Genomic DNA, 17,625 nt, shown 5'->3' on the forward strand with positions numbered 1-17,625 from the left:
GTTTTTAAAATGACGTAATATGAATGCCAGCACAATGAAAATTTATTCCAATAAGATAAAACAAATCTTCAAACTTTTTTAATTTTTAGTGAATTAGGAAGAAACTAAGTACGCTGATTTGGTTGTGTTCGTATATATTTTAAATAATTTGTTATATTTTTAAAGTATTATGACTTATGAATAAAAACAAATCAAAATTTTAATGACTCTGGATCTCCGTGTGACATTATTCATTTACCCTATTTATTTTGAACACAGTTTTTCACTGGTATCATCATTCGTATACGGACATGAATTTCTGTCAATATATATGCCAAATTGAACTGTCAATTTGGAAAAACCATGTGCGCGTCCGCTTCCAACGGCCCACAGCGGGCATCTGAGGAGAAGGAGAATTTGACAGATATGGCGGATGTATGGAAATTTTACGAAAGTTTACGTTTATGATTGAATTTCTCTGTAGCCTTTAAGAGGAAAAATAGGAAAAGCCTGATTCGTTGTAGTCTAGTTATCTGGCTTTCGAAATCACTCGATTTTGTAGCATGAGCATCGATTTTTTTATACAAATTTTACTAAACGCTGACACTCGTTCATCACGTTTTAGGTACAACTTTGCATGAGTGTATTTATTATATTGTAAAAGATTTCAAATTTTCAAGGGTGATTCGTTGTAAACACACTCTTTGGGATAATAATGATATTTATTATAATTTTTTTTATCAAGCGATGTGGACGCTAGCGACTAAACGGTGACTGCCTTTTTCGCTGATTTTGCACGACGCAGTCTTAAAAATAATATTTAAAAAATGTTAAATTAAGAGCTACACTGAAACTTAAAGTTTTTTGTACTCGTCGACTTTAATGGTTGAATTAAGACTTTGTAAACCATGTGGGTACTTTAATACTTGATTAAAAGCCAAACTATATAAATAAATAAAAAATATTTTTTTTTATTAATTAAAAATAAAAATTATTTACTAAAAATAATTTACTATCTTATACGTTAAATATAAACATACACAAAAATAAATCAAATAAATTGAATTATAAATAAAATTGTGCTACTATGAGAATATACGTGGAATATACTTTAAATTTTTTAACTCGGGTCATATTCAAACTCGTTTTATGAGAATTCTAGTGAAAAAAACATATACTGAATTTCGCTCTTACGAAACTTCATGAAATACATTAATTGTTTTCTAATTAATTTTTTTAATTATCTTCGTTGTTATATTTAAAAACAAGCACTCAAAATGTATCTAGAAATTCCTTGATTCGTTAGTGGCACGAAATAGGAGACACACGAAAAATAAAATGACCGCTATTTCGTGAGTCGATTTATTGCAATTTTAAGTTATTTCTATGCATATATTCAATTTTTTTTCTTATCAAATCAATTACTAAGGAACCCACAGAAACACTCCCAAAAACTTTTATTCGAATGGGTTTAGCTTTTCCTTTTCCTTTTCCTTCCTATCAAGTGAGAGCGCGCACCTTACGCCTAAAAAAAGTGCACGCATACAACACAGCTGTTCGCGGCCGTCTGACAGTTTCGACCGTCGTATTACTCTCAGTTTAATCACTAAAATATTGGTTATTATTTTATTGAAGAGATTTAATTATACAGATTTTTTTCATATGTATAATTTGAATAAAAAATATTTGAATTCCTTATTATTTGCGCCAGAAACAAAACTAACGAAATAACGTACTAACACGAACTTGGGGCCGTTTACTAAGTCCGATTTTTGGTAAAAGCTTTTATCGCTGACTGTGCTTTTTCTTCCACATGAAACTAATACTCATCGAGACAATTCTAAAACCCCCAAACACAATTAGGCTTCATTGTTTTAACATAGAGTTCCTATCGCCACCTGTCTCCATTATCCGATCAGCTCGATGGTATCATAATTTGATTCACCACTATCTTTGTACTTATATGCTAAAAAAACAGACATTATAATGCATCTAGGTAATAAATTCAAAAACAGATACCGCAAAGCTATACATATAATAAACATTGGTTGTTGATGATCTTAAAAACCAGCTCTTCCTGAATAGCAACTTTATGGTGTAACCGCAACTCGTCGTGATATCACGTGCTTTTACTCCTGTTTTCAATAGGTAGATATACTTTTAATGTAGAGGTCTCATAAAGCTAATTAAATAAGTAAAGTAATAACTTTTGCTACTAGCGTATAGTAAACTTTTGGCTGATAATTTGGATGCTCACTGTACTAATATTTTAAAACTACTGATCGGTAAAATCTCATAAAAACTTTCAAAATACCATAGTGCACTTATTGTCTTCTAAAGGAATCACGATGTCAATTTCATGCATTATGGAGATGATGAAACGTCAAAATCTCAATTTCGCAACGGCCCTTGCGCATTGTTTTAAACGCGTCCGTATAACGACGTAAGCGACATAACATTATGAAGGAGATACGACCTTTTTTGGGAACAGGGCAGTTTTGACACGAGGAAGTTGCATTTATTTTGTCGTTGAAGGGAAAGCGAAGGTAATTCGAAACGGTATATCGTGGTAACCATTACGAGCTCGTATCTTCACTACCTACTTTTACAAATTTAACTTTATGTTGTATGCGTAAAGGTTGAAATTATGAGTTTGAGTATACATAAATACGTGTTTATGGGAGTTTGTATATGCCCTTCGGATTTAGCAACTATGGGACCTTTATGAATAGAAGATTTACCGTACAAATTAAGTAGTGTCAAGCGTGCACGTTTATCAAAGCTACTTCATCTCTTTTCATGACCTGACTAATTATAATTTTAATTTATTGAGCGTGTTTATTGTTTGCATCGTGACTTTCGTGTCAAGCTGTATTTATGCGAAGTTGACACTTGTTAAATTAATAATTGGAGTTGATGTATTGTTTTTAATTAACCGCTACCACGCCTCAGCAGGTGAATGTAACTAGGATCCGACATCCGATATCGGATCGGACAATGTGAAAACGCTCTGACGGATTTAATTTAGTCGCTTTTGACATTACTTGAGTGTGCTCAGAAAAGTCAACCACGGCGTTGCATGAACAAGAAAGAATTATTAACCTCAGACGCTTTAAGTATTTATATATTATATCGTTGTCTGAGTACCCACAACACAAGCCTTCTTGAGCTTACTGTGGGGCTTAGTCAATTTGTGTAAAAAATGTCCCATAATATTTATTTATTTAATACAATTTTATTTGTTTTATAATACATAGGTACCTACAGTACACCTAAGTTTGATCAACACTTTACTTTAAAAAGAATACGAAACGATAACAGCATTATGTTTCCACGAATTAGTTGCTAAGTTTTAACTGACTGATTTCTAACTCCAGCCATTTCTCATTCCAGGAGCTAGGCCTCGACATCACCGACGAGCAGATCTCGGAGCTGGAGTCCGCTATCCACGACATCGACTTCGCAGCAGCGGCAGAACACGAGAAGAAAGTACGTCATGACGTCATGGCCCATGTCCACACCCTGGCTGAACGCTGCCCCCATGCCGCGCCTATTATACACCTTGGGGCTACTTCGTGCTACGTCGGGGATAATACGGACTTGATTACTTTGAAGCATGGACTGGATTTGCTGCTGCCGAGGCTTGCAGCTGTTATTAGTCGGCTGGCGCAGTTTGCTGATGAATATAAGTAAGTCTTAAGAGTTTGCCTAATGTCTTAGATTGATTCTCTGAATATGGTCCCGATGCAGCGTTTATTGCTAACTTAGAGCCAATTCGTGCTACGTTGGAAATAACATCAACATGGGCCGCAAATTCAGTGAAGTTAAAAAAATTCTAATCTTCAGTACTTATTGAACTCAGTGTCATTGCTGCTTAAGACTAACTAAAGTAAGACTATACAAGACTACAACTTTGCTACCTACTTAAAATCTGCAAGAATCTGTTACTATATTATTTCGCAGTGCGTGATGTTATTATCGATTTAGGGTCCGACATTGAGTATTATAACTAGGTAACTGATAATTATAAAGAAGCAGCCCGACTCTATGACTTAAAATCTCGAAAGTACTTTGTTTTATGTGCGTGGGATCGGTGGGGTGTTGATTTAATTACCTCCTGCGTGAGTCAGTTACTATTGTAGATATACGAATGAAACACAAATACACCCAAGCATTTATGCAAATTCTTAAGTAGCTAACTATGTGAAACTTTACTGCATCGTAGATGAGTTGCGGAACAATCTTGATGAACAGTTTACGTTGATGTTCGAATCAACGTCTAATATAAAAATTTAATTTCACTCGAATAGCGACAGAGGCCAGATAACGAAATTCAGATTTTCGATGTTCGCAGTATTCCATACGTAACCCTCATCATTCACCGAAATCCAAAGTCTCATTGCTGATAGTAATATTTTACGTTTCAGAACGCTACCAATCCTGGGGTTCACCCACTTGCAGCCCGCACAGCTGACGACCGTGGGTAAGCGTGCCTCTCTCTGGCTGAGCGATCTGCTCATGGACGAACGCGCCCTCTCGCGGGCAAGAGACGACCTCCGCTTCCGCGGCGTCAAAGGCACCACTGGCACCCAAGCATCGTTCATGCAACTCTTCAAGGGTAACAGCGCTAAAGTCCGCGCTCTCGACAAGAGAGTAGCCGAACTCGCTGGCTTTGACAAACGTTACCTAGTTACTGGACAAACTTATTCTAGAAAGGTTGACTTGGAGGTAGTTGCGGCTCTGTCTGGTTTGGGAGCGACAGTGCATAAGATGTGCTCTGATATTCGTCTGCTTGCTTCCCGTAAGGAAGTTGAGGAGCCGTTCGAAGCATCTCAGATTGGATCTAGCGCTATGCCTTATAAGAGGAATCCTATGCGTTCGGAGCGCTGCTGCGCACTTGCTCGCCATCTAATCACTCTGCACGCTAATGCAGCCAACACTCATGCAGTTCAATGGCTTGAGCGTACTTTGGATGACTCCGCCAATCGTCGCATCACGCTCGCTGAGGCTTTCCTAACCGCTGATGCGACTTTACTGACCCTTCTTAACATCTGCCAAGGCTTAGTCGTGTACCCCAAAGTGATCGAGCGGCATATTGCTCAAGAACTTCCGTTTATGGCCACAGAGAACATTATAATGGCTATGGTCCAAGCCGGAGGAGATCGCCAAGTATGCCACGAGAAGATCAGGGTTCTTTCTCACGAAGCCGGAGCTCAGGTGAAACAGCATGGGAAAGATAATGATCTTATTGACCGTGTGAAGAAGGATGCGTACTTCGCGCCGATAATTTCTCAGTTAGACAAGATTTTAGACGCGTCTACCTTTATCGGAAGGGCTCCGGAACAAGTGACTGAGTTTATCGAAGAGGAGGTGGATCCTATTGTATCGAAGTATACTTGCGTATTGAAAGAGGCTGAGAAACCTGTTACACTAAATATTTAAATGTTTTAATCGTAACCTGATATGGGAACAATTTTGTTTTATATTTACTGGAAGCATATTCCCGGTTTTCTTTATAAGCTTTGTATGTTTTATTATTAAAATAAAATGCTTTATTATTGATTAAAAATGTATTTACAATCATAGAGCGAATCCGTTCTATAATACACAATAAATGAGAATTATACAAAAATGACTTCACTATTTTACATAACAAAACGTGTTATATAAACTAGATAATGGTAACCTTACATTTTAGGTAACTTGGTACTTAATCATAAATAAAATAAAAAAATAAGTGTGCGCGATGAGTCGCAAAATAAAAGTTAACAATGAACACAAGTTTGGAAACAAAAAAATGGTAACTGTAATGGTGCTAAGCAAGCAAAAAGCATTCTGAAGCAAAGAAGTAATAAATAACTACAACGTAACATTAACAAAATCAAACAAATAAATAAATTTCTAAGATTAATTTGAGAGAGACATCAACATCAACTATCCCTGGTACATTTCGTGATCACATTTTATCACAATTTCGATGGCACGATTATATAAGATACTAGAATTTACAGAGCGTTGGTGAGAAGTGTGTCGCCCTGGCAGGCGGGACCCTGGCTCGGCCAATTGCACGCTCCCAGGCTGGGGTCGAAGCTTAGCTGAACAGGACAATTGAATACGTGGAGGGTGAATCTCTGCTTGGTACAATCCCATCTGCAAGCGTAGAACTTGTTACATTGCTTGGGATGTCTGAAAAGACCAGCTCTCTGACAGTCGACGGAGCCTTGCAAAGTTTCGTCTCTGCTCCTCCATCCACCAGGCCCATATCGGTCAAACGACTGAGATTCGATGGATCCAGATTCTGACCCTGCTACTATGGCTTCCTTGACAATAGCAGTAGGGGCTACTTCCTGTTTCAACAGGACGGTCTTATATGTAGGGGCGACAGTCACAGCCTTGATGCGTGGTCTTATCGTGTAAACCTTTTCTGTGGAGGTAACAAAGGAGGGAGTGCTTGATACGTACACTTCTTTCCTCTTAGGCGTCACTGATACGTACTCATTCTGTTCAGGGAGGTCTTGGTAGAAAGAGTCGTCGGGCACAATAATAGGGTTGAAAGTGGTAGAATCATAAGGAGCCACAGTAGCTGTCTTAACGTTTGACACAATATTCCTAGATTTTTGAGCCCATTGGTTATCGTTTATGTCACCACGGCTGGAGTCATCATAATCGTTGTTATATTCTAAGAAGTCTTGGTTTTGAACCTTAGGGCGTGTTCCTTTGAGTACAACAGTTGGGGACTGGCAACTGCAAACAGCGCCCAACTTCCTGACGAGAAGGGGGTTGAAATCGTTTATCTTAGTGACTACAGCAACCTTTGGCTTCGTCCTGCGAATAGGCGCTGGGGTGACTTCTACAAGCTCATGTTTGTACGGAGCGTAGGTTGACGTTACGGTTGGACTGTACGTACTTGATACGTACGCAGGTGACGATGTGGTGTAAGCATGAGACTTGGCCGTAGCAACAACAATATTCTGCTTTCTCGCCGGTGCAGCAGTGGATACAACAATGGGTGCTTCCGACGACACGGATTTGTAAGGGTTGTACACAATTTTAGAGGTAAATGATTGCCCTTCACTTTCGAAATTAACTAGGCCCTGAGCAGTTTCTTCTAAGGGTGGCAGATATTCAGGGGCTTTGTATGTTGTAGACTCAGTATACTTGTAAGTAGGGGCCGCTGTAGTTGACTTCACGTATGTCTTTCTAGTTACCGGAGGCAGATAGGTATTTTCTGTTTTAGGAGGTAGATTGTAGGTAAGTTCTGGTGTGGGCGGCAAATACTCCCGAGACGTCGTAGAATAGGTAACTGGCCTATACGTAGATGTCACTACTGGTGCTACTGTAGAAACTACAGGGGGGAGATATTCCTCTGCCTTATTGGCTACCTGGATCTCTGGCGTTTGGTATGATACTTGGAATGATGAATATTGGTTAGTTTCTATCTTCTTTGGCTGTTCAATGTGAGAAGTAGTGAATGAAACTTGCTGAGCAGGAACGTAACTTTGCACATTTTCGTACTGCTGGGAGTAGTCTTCCGATTTGTAACCATAGTTATTTTGAGCTTGATTATAAACGGCTTGCTCCTGAACTATGGGCTTAGCAGTAGATGACACTACATATGATTCTTGGTAATCAGTCTTTGGTGGAATATATTCGGGTGCTTTGTATGCCTTCTTTGGAGCCTCGTATTCGGCGTAATGCTCTTCATAGGCGAGTGTCGCTGGCGTGCTTGATACGATCACAACGCTGTCCTTTGATTTGTGTTGAGCATTGTCGTTGTAAAGGTGATACGTTTGGTGTGATACTTCACTAGCATCAGAGTAAGATTTGGCAGTCACTGTTTCTACATCACGCTGAATCTCTGGCTGGCTGTATGAGTACCCTTGGTTCAAGTTAAGGGATTGTGTGTTGTAATTGTACGATTGATGAGATGTTTCGTACTGAGTAGGTTGGCTAACAATATGGCTCACCTCATGCTGATGGCTTATAGGCTTGTATGTTTGAGTATAAACAGCGGCAGTAGGTTCTACGTATGGCGCTGGTGTTACCTTTTGAGTGTATTTAATTATAGGGTTTTCATAATAAGATACGGCAGGCTGGTAAGTGAGTTCAACCTTAGGTGCAGGTGTAGATGACACTGGAACCACCTTTTCTACTTTGTGGATGGTTTGATGACTATAAGACTGTGGCTTGTACGTAGAAACAACTGGCGCCGGGGTCGAATAAGTTACGATTGCGGGGGCTTCCTCGAACTTGGCTGCAGGCTTCTGGTAATCATATCCAGAGAATGATGAGTCTTGGGAATAAGTATGGACTTGAGCAGCGTCGACTTTGTGAACAGTTTCATGACTGAACACTTGGGGTTGGTAGGTTGATATCGCTGGCTGGACGGCGATGGCAGGTTGGGCTGTCGTGTACTCAACCACGGTTTGTGGTTGTTCATAACTAACACCGTGGTTGGTGTAATCGTAACCGCTTCCTTGTGATTGAGCATAAGACTTGCCGTTTTCGACTTTATGAATTGTTTGATGGCTGTACGACTGTGGGCTGTAGGTCGAAGCAATTGCTGGAGCAGATGTAACATGTTGAACAATATTCTTGGCATTATCATCAAAAGTAACGGCTGGTTTTTGGTAGGTATATCCAGCATTTTCTTGAGAGTAAGTGTTCACTCGGCCAGTATCTACTTTATGTAGAGTTTGATGACTAAAACCTTTCGGTTCGTACGTAGAGACAGCTAGAGCTGGTTGAGCTGTTGTATACTCAACTACAGTTTGTGGTTGTTCGTAACTAACACCGTGGTTGTTGTAGTCGTATCCACTTTGTTCTGATTGAGCATAAGACTTGCCGTTGTCGACCTTATGAATTGTTTGATGGCTATACGATTGTGGAGTGTATGTAGAAACAATTGTTGGAGTAGGTGTAACATGCTGGACAACGGTCTTAGCGGTTTCTTCAAAGCTAACAGCGGGTTTCTCGTAATGGTATCCAGAACTTTCTTGAGAGTAAGTGTTAACTTGACTAGCGTCTACTTTATGTAGAGTTTGATGGCTAAAACCTTGCGGCTCATAGGTAGAGACAGCAGGTTGGACTTCTAGAGCCGGCTGGGGTGTAGTGTACGTGACTACAGTCTTTGGTTGCTCGTAGGTTACTCCTGATTGGACGTAGTTGTAACCAGATCCGACCTCCACAGCCGGGCTGTAAACTTTGGCACTTTCTACTTTATGAATGGTTTGATGACTGAACGACTGAGGAGTGTACGTCGCCGCAGTGGGCTCAGCGTATGTACTGACGCTGGGACCAGTGGTGTAAGCTACAACCTTTTTGAAAGGCTCTTCTGTCACTGGCGAGGCATTAGAGTAATCATAACCCACCGATTCTACCTTATGTAGAGTTTGCTGACTGTGGCTAAATCCTTGAGGTTTATATGTGGACACAGATATCGGTGCTGGGGTAGAGTAGGTTATCCCGTCTTCAAATTTTATGGCTGGCTTGGAGTAGTCGTAACCAGAAGATTCACCATTCACTGATGCGGCGTTACCGGCTTGGTAGCCAGAATAGTCCTTATTCTCATATTGATGATAATCAGCTGCCTGATTGTAGTCAGTGATAACCACCTTAGGTGTGCTGCTAACGTATTGTTTTACAGGTACCACAGTCGGTTGAACATACGTAACGGCAGGATGGGTGATGCCGAAGATTTGCTTAACGCTGGTCTTAGGTGCTTCAGGTACGAAGGTAGTTTTGTATGCTACTGTCGGTATCGCTGTGGTAATAGCGTACGGAGTAGCAGTGGTGGGTATCCCAGATGAAGTAGGAGTAGTGACGTAGCTGTAACCATCCAAGTTGTGCGAGCCTGTTCCAACGTGATTAATAGAAACTGCCGGTTGCGAAACATATGAGACGTGTCCCGTATGTTGGCTGTCGTGGATAATATTATGACCAAACGATTGGGAGCCACTGGTAGATGCTTTAGAGGCGTCATAGTTGAACTGGTCACTATATCCAGTATCAACCAAAGTAGTCTTGCCAACCAGACCGACATTAACGGATCCAGCTGCCAAAGTGTGCGATCCACCAGTATAGGCCTTAGAGTCGCTGATATAGTTTCCACTGTTAGCGGTACTGTAGCTTCCATGATACACTTGGCTATTCAGAGCATTGCCAGTTGATGTTGCTCCATTATAACCTCCAATATGGCCGTCAGCCCTGTATACACCAGCCACGTATTTACCAGAGTCGTCATGTGTGTACGAGCCGGAATAATCCGCGCTGTATGATCCACTGCCACTTTTATATCCGTTAGCGCTAAGTGAAGATTCCTTGTAAATACCAGCTTGGTATTTTCCCGAGCCGCTGTAGGAACCTGAGTTATAAGATCCTCCGTAGTTTGATAAATCATCAGCATAAGACCCAGAGTTATCATGTACATATTTCCCATTGCTATCAGCTCCAGAAGATGCCGAATACCTTCCATAATCGTAGTAGTCGCTGGACTGTTTGTAAGCAGAATCATCGTGGACGTATGGGACATCTGGAGAACCTACATGCTTGTAGGGCTCAGCGTAATCACCCGAAGGGTCATGCACGTACGCCCCAGAATTGTCGGAATAATCGCTTGATTGATATTGAGAGTTTTGTCCCGAGGACAACGAAGAGTAGCCACTAGATTGTCCCGAAGAAAAACCGGCAGAACCCGTTCCTGTGAGGATATTAATCTGATGACCATGGATCTTCTGAGCCTCAGATTTAGTCGGCAGTCTATAATCATCCAAGATCAGCGAGCCACTAGTGTACTTCCCCTCATCACTATATTTAGTCGCCTGGACGAGTCCGTTGCCATGCGCGGCTCCGTTGACTTGGTAAGCGAGCTCGTTGGATCCAGAGGCTCCGTTGAACTCCTGAGACGCGATGAAGTTGGCGTCGAGCGCATCCTGTTGGGAGAGGAAGCCACCCTGGATGCCGACGAGGTTGTCGAGGGCGGCGCCGGAGATCAGGCTGTTGTGAGCGGCCACGTTCACGGCGTCGGCGGTCTGACCATGGAAGCCAGCGGCTCCTGGAAATTAAAATATTATTTTGCTTTTAAAATTATAGTAGAAGAAAGTTTCACCTAGGTTGACCTGACCAAAATGAATTCTCTGAATTATTCAATCTAGAGTTACACCATTACAAGTCTGCAGCGATTTTGATAGCCCACGCAGTGCAAGTTTCATAGACGTTTGACGTTTAAAATAACACTTGCCCTGCGTGGGTTATCAAAATCGCTGCAGACTTTTCTCGGTCTGACTCTAGTAATGAAACACTAGTGTTCATGACATAGTGTTCCTTTTGGATGTGGTTTACTCTTCACTTCGAGTTTTTTGTCACACTGTACAAGAAATATATGGAATATCCGTTTATTTTTTCTGCCACCATCGATGTTCAAAATATATTTAAAGCTCACCAGTAAGAACTGCTCCAGAGTACCCGAAGGCCTCGGCCTCGTATCTGGCGATATTTCCACAAGCCGGCACCAGCCAGGGCCAGTCGCACTTAAGCTTCTCAGCGTCGAAGCCGAGGCCGAAGGGGCAGCGGAACTCGTAGGCGGACAGCGGCGCCTTCCCGTGGTCCAGGCAGGCGAAGAACCAGCGGCAGTTCTCGGGGTCGGCGTAGTAACCTGGAACCGAAATTGGTTACAGTGAGCAGTTGAGCACAATGTAACAATATTGATGGTTTGTAGTCGAGGAGAGGAAATCCGAGGAAAAGGTGGATGGACGGTGTGAGAGATGATATGAAAGGAACGCAAGTGGATGATGATATGACGGGCGAGAGAGAGCTATGGAAGAAAAAGACATTCTGCGCCGACCCTAAGTAAATGGTACAAGGGCAAACGAATGATGATGTAGTAATGTTGATGTGTACCAATAATCTAAACGAAAATTTTCAGTGACTCGGAGTTTGTTCTTGGAGGTTGTCTTAAAACTCTTTGTAAATATTATAAATCCATGTAAATGAAAAGATTATAATATTCTTGCGTCTTTTCAAAATACCTACGACTAGAGGACTGAAGGTTCCAGAAGCTTGTTTTGGAGGAATTTAGAGTGAATCTGGTAGGTACCAGAAGTGATAGTTATTGCAGTGTCTGCATATTGTCTGGAAGTCTGGTCATGATGATGTTACCTTCATGTTCGGGGCAGATGAACCTCGTGCGGGGTACGGGGGCGATCTCAGAGGATCCAGGGCATGCCTGCGAGTGCGGCAGGCTGCCGGGCCACACGCACACCTCGTAACGCGCGTCGAAAGCCAAGCCGGCGGGGCAGTCGAACTCGAATACCTGGAAAAACGGTAAAAAACTAGTTCAAGCAATTGCCAATCAAATCTGCAAAATTTCTTACGTCATGCGCATATAACTCAAGCACTTGTTAACAAAACATTGCCATAAAATGTTGATCGTTTAACTATTAAACCATTCCTTAATCCATCAAACGATTCGACATTGAACCGGAGTCACTAAATAAAAGTTTACTTTCAGTAAAATTTAAAAATAAATATAATGGTAAATCGCGCGAACCCGAAGGTCGTTCGTTCGCACGTCAAAACTATACTTAGTCCCTTAAAGATAAAAGTCGGGATAACGTCAGGGAAAAGGTGATGGGAGGAACGAAGAGTTATACCGTGTAGTCGGGCGAGAGCTGGTCGAATTTGACGCAGCGGTAAAAGCGCGCGCAGGAGCGCGGGTGCACGAAGTAGCCCTGACGGGAGCAGGAGAACTCCGTACGGGTGTCCTGAAAACAAATTAGTTTTTTTAAATTAATAAATTACAATACATTGCAGTTCCGGGTGTTACCTTTGCGTGACGCATACCTAGTCGGGTAGAATTAGAAGAGTAGTAGAGAAGTAGAGAGTATCAGATCCTGAGTAAAACATGTGTCGACAGGAGACTGTGAGGGCTGTCGTGCGCCGTGCGGATCATCCCGGTGCAGCGCTGACGCAGCGTACCTAACCCGCTATTTGTACAGTCGCCATCAGATATATCGGAGCGGTCAAAGTGCTCACAAATATCTGAACACGCCTCTATTGTTAAGGCGTTAGAGCGCGTGTTCAGATATTGTGAACACCTTGGCCGCTACCTGATGAGTGATGGCGACTGTACTATGACCCCAAGCTGCACGTGTACACCGTACAACAATGTAACTCGGTTTGTGTGTGTCTACCGACTATTTCATTTCCACTATAAACTGTAATGGGTTTGCTCATCTCTCACAAAATGTACATGAATACGTCACGATGCTCGAAGAGACATCTTACGCCTTGTGACAAAAACAGTTACCTCACGGATCGAGTGGATGACGCCATCAGAGTCGACGATTTGTGTGATTCTGTAGGGGGAGACTTGCAGCGCGTCGAGAGCTCGCGCGTGCGCAGGGGCGGAGAGGATCTCGTGCTCCAGAGACCTGGAACCGCAAATAACGGTTTTACTTTATAACTGCGACTGCGAGTAAAACACTTATTTCTTTAATCTTTAATCACTTCAAACTTTAATCAAGCAACAAGACAATTTTAAAGACAGACAACGCAGACAGAACCATCAGTTCTCTTGGAGTAGGGAACTTTGAAATTATTCATATACAGTGGAACCTGGATAATTGCAATCTCAAGGGACCGGCCATTTTTTGTCAATTAACCAGGTTTTTCATTTAAGCAGGTCATGTCAATTAACGAGGTTCAAAAAATAGTTGTGTCAATTATAGAGGTTCTCATTAATAGAGGTTGCGTTCTGACAAATTTCTTTTTGTTGCAAATATTTTATATATAATTTGGTGCAAATAACCTTTGAAAGTAGATTTACACGCTTACGTTCTGGGTATTTGGTCTATATATTGCTTAAAATGTCTATACTTGTACAGTCAACAACAGAGCTATGAACACAGGCAAAGTGTCAAAAATATCTATACAGTACTTTATTGCCTGTACATTAAGGTCGTACATATTTTTGGCACTTTGCCTGTATTCATAGCTCTGTTGTTGACTGTACTTTTGTACTACATTAATTACTACTTTATTTTCTAATTAATCATTTGGGTTTAAAAAATTCCCTTGAATTCTAGAAGAAAGTTTTATTAGAATGTAAAAAGCATACTTTGTTTTTGATTTAATCAAAAGTATTTCACCTACTACAGGTTGTGATAGATACCCAATAAATAAATTGAATTCGGGATGAAGATATAAATAAAATGATCACTGCTATTAAAATATTGTTTCTGCTGTCTACAACTACATTATTTCAATTACAGAGGTAATAAGTAAGACTCGTTTCAATAATAGAGGTAAAAAGAAAAGCAAAAATAACGGATTTTTTTAGCAGTGTCAATTATAGAGGTCTTTAGTTGCGATGTGGTCAATTACAGAGGCAAAATTACGAAAAGCACTAAAATCTAAATTGCAATTATAGAGGTTCCAAAATTTCAATTATAGAGGCCTTTTGGTCTCAAGGGACCGGGACCGGACTTTTGGTTGCAATTATTGAGGTTTTCCATTTATCCAGGTGCCAATTAACCAGGTTGCACTGTAGTTCTATATAATTTGTAATCGAACAATACAGACGACTGCTGTTTGCTCGCTGAATGCTTAGTCAAAAGTACGGGCATGCCACGGACTTTAATAATTGAGCTGTAAACTTTAGTACAAAATAGTTTGATCTCTCAATGCTTGTACTCTGAAATGTACCTTAAACTTAAGCTTACCTTAGAACAGCAGCCCTGGGTGCTCTGCTCTGCTGATTCAGGACTTTAGCAACGGAAGCCTTTAACGTGGGACCACATGGAGTCTCAACGTCTTTGTCAGCATTGTGAAGGGCCAGGCCGGCCAGGCCACGGACGCGGGCGTACTTGCCTTTAACGTCCACTGAAGCGTTCGATAGACTTGAAGGTGAAGTTGCCTTACCTTAGAACAGCGGCCCTGGGTGCTCTGCTCTGCTGATTCAGGACCTTAGCAAGGGAAGCCTTCAGCGTGGGACCACATGGAGTCTCGACGTCTTTGTCAGCTTTATGAAGGGCCAGGCCGGCCAGATCACGGAAGCGGGCGTACTTACCTTTAACGTCCACTGAAGTCTTCGATAGACTTGAAGGTGAAGTTGTCTTACCTTAGAACAGCGGCCCTGGGCGCTCTGCTCTGCTGGTTCAGCACCTTAGCAAGGGAAGCCTTCAGCGTGGGACCACATGGAGTCTCGACGTCTTTGTCAGCTTTGTGAAGGGCCAGGCCGGCCAGGCCACGGACGCGGGCGTACTTGCCCTTCACGTCCACGGATGAGGAGTCTTCGAAGGACATCCAAGTTGTGTTCCTGAAAAGTTAGTTGAGAGTGTTATTTAAAGAGTTTGCTATAAATTAATTATTTATTTCATTTGTGGTACGACCCCTTCAAAATAAGAAGAAAACCAGAAGTTTTGGACAAAATTACCTAGGCATTATTTGAGACAATAAAATAAATAACACAAAGTTAACGTACAAATTAGCCTTCATTTAAACTCAGTACCTACCTACCTATTCATTGCAATAGAAGCGGCTAGTTTTCAAATAATTATAATTATAATAATATATACATACACATACATATCCGAACCAATTTTAAAATTCTCATGACATGAAACAAGCATGAGACACAAACAACACGAAATTTTAAATCACAGTTACCAAATGAACCTCCTACGAGAAACATTAGAGCAATCCCTCAAACACCACTCACCTGAAAGCATAAGGCGCCGACAGATCCTGGTCCCTTTCTAGAGTCCACCGTCCCTTCTGCAGCAGCCTGCAGAGCTCAGCCTGGTCTATCTCCTTAGGCTGCTCGTCCACAGCAGGGCTGCCCGGAGTACTGAGGGTCTCGTTCGCCAGGGTGAACTGACGGGCGGTCGCGGGGAGGCTGATTACGATCTTGGAGGCTGGTACGCCGAGACCGACGACTAGGTCCACTACAGAGTCCTGGAATTTTGGATGAAGTTGTACAGTGACTGGAAGAAAATAATTCTTGGTAGGACAGGTACGTACGTATTTAGCTTCTAACTTATCGTATTTATTCCCGAAAGTTAAAAAAATAGTACAAATCAAATTATCGGAATTGGTTTTAGGCACCATAAGTCACAATCAGAAATTAGGTTCCAGAAAGTATATTTAACTTTCGGAAACAGAAATGAATGAAGTTCAGATGTCACGCTTTATATGTATATGCACCTACTTATATATTTAGGTAGATCTATTAACGATTTGTTCACACTAATCTAACGTACCTAATAAGCAATATTGAAACGCCTGCCGAAACTACTTTAGCAACGATGTATTTATGCCAACAACAACAATCATAGCTTGAAACGCGTACAACTTAGCTTATTATCGTATTTGAGTAGGTATATTTTAATACGGCAGAAGCACATAAAAAATAGGTACTTTATATATTATTTATCTTTATTAGTTGTTAATATTTAACAGGAAACTTAAACCAACCAAGTTGTTTGCTGGAAATCACTGGTTTAACTTTGATAGCAATAACTCACTCAACATAGTTAGGTGCTGCACACATGCCTTTCAACATAGCTTTCATTCTAAAAGGATAAACTATGCCGCAGACGCTCAGACAGTCAAGGGTAAAAAATACATCAAATCCCGACCATCTACGGCAAATTCTCTGCAGTTAGCTACCCATTAAAGTTGAATCATGAGGTCACGACCTAACATCACTAGATTAGCAGTCTAGCTAACTAATGTTTAACTTTTCTTGATGCACCTGCCAATAGGTATGTGACCTACTTGAGCCAAATTATTTAAGGACTCACGTTTCTTTTAATGTAAAATAAACTCTAACATAATGTACTTAAGGGTATGTGAACAGCCGGTCGTTTTCTCTACAGGGACTAGTTTACCTTCGCCAGTCTATTAGATAGATGTCGTGAGACTGAGCGATATTAACTGTGTATGTGCGGTTTAGATTGATTATTATTGCTGCAGTTTAATTAGACATACTAGCATATTAAAAACGGTAATTATTTCATTTGGATCATAATTATTACGGTACCTGCAAGTATTTTAGGCACACCTTTATAGCTTAGTCTGTACTTATATTATAGAAACCTAGACTGTAGCAGGATATTTGGATAGCATGGTTTTGAACTGAATACAATATGTTCATTTGAATAAAACATTTATTTAATAACCCTAGAGCTACCTAAAATAATTCAAAACATTGTAACGACCACTTCGTATTTCAGTTTATATTAAATTAAACAAAACTTACAAAACATTAAATATATTTCATACAAAAGCATGTGTGGTCATGAGGTAAACGTAAATTCTACGAAATGTGTAATTAATATATCGTTGAGAAACGAACGGAAAACCACACGTTATGTGGATACGTTTTTTATGTGTAAAGGAAATCGCCTGCCTTAACTGTCGTCGTTATTTACTCGCCATGTAATAGGTATACATATGTACATACAGCAAAAACTGGTCCTCTTAATTCGGTTATACCGGACCCTAGGATAAGCAAGAGCGTTATTCGACTTTTTAACGATAGCTAGCGATATGGCTAATATTGTCGGAAGTTTTGTGGCAAAGTATGAAAGTACCTACTGATTGTTATTCCAAATACAGGTAATTATTATATCATATCATTTTTTC

General features: G+C 40.9%; 2 protein-coding genes across 2 annotated transcripts in view; one reads left to right on the forward strand and one right to left on the reverse strand.

Moving 5' to 3' along the window:
- LOC134667489 (adenylosuccinate lyase) overlaps positions 1-17,625 on the forward strand; it is a 382,878-nt gene that overhangs the window by 48,018 nt on the left and 317,235 nt on the right. The window contains exons 2-3 of the mRNA XM_063524913.1: positions 3,373-3,668; positions 4,407-5,456. Of these exons, the coding sequence (XP_063380983.1) occupies positions 3,373-3,668; positions 4,407-5,421 (1,311 nt within the window). The 3' untranslated portion in view covers positions 5,422-5,456. The remainder of the gene's footprint in view (positions 1-3,372; positions 3,669-4,406; positions 5,457-17,625) is intronic.
- LOC134667506 (uncharacterized) overlaps positions 5,531-17,625 on the reverse strand; it is a 47,215-nt gene continuing 35,120 nt past the window's right edge. Inside the window, exons 3-9 of the mRNA XM_063524934.1 lie at positions 15,698-15,933; positions 15,098-15,295; positions 13,286-13,409; positions 12,630-12,740; positions 12,136-12,289; positions 11,420-11,632; positions 5,531-11,032 (exon numbers count right to left, since the gene is read on the reverse strand). Of these exons, the coding sequence (XP_063381004.1) occupies positions 5,985-11,032; positions 11,420-11,632; positions 12,136-12,289; positions 12,630-12,740; positions 13,286-13,409; positions 15,098-15,295; positions 15,698-15,933 (6,084 nt within the window). The 3' untranslated portion in view covers positions 5,531-5,984. The remainder of the gene's footprint in view (positions 11,033-11,419; positions 11,633-12,135; positions 12,290-12,629; positions 12,741-13,285; positions 13,410-15,097; positions 15,296-15,697; positions 15,934-17,625) is intronic.

Source organism: Cydia fagiglandana, chromosome 9 (genome assembly GCF_963556715.1).
Source record: "Cydia fagiglandana chromosome 9, ilCydFagi1.1, whole genome shotgun sequence".
NCBI classification, from domain to species: domain Eukaryota; kingdom Metazoa; phylum Arthropoda; class Insecta; order Lepidoptera; family Tortricidae; genus Cydia; species Cydia fagiglandana.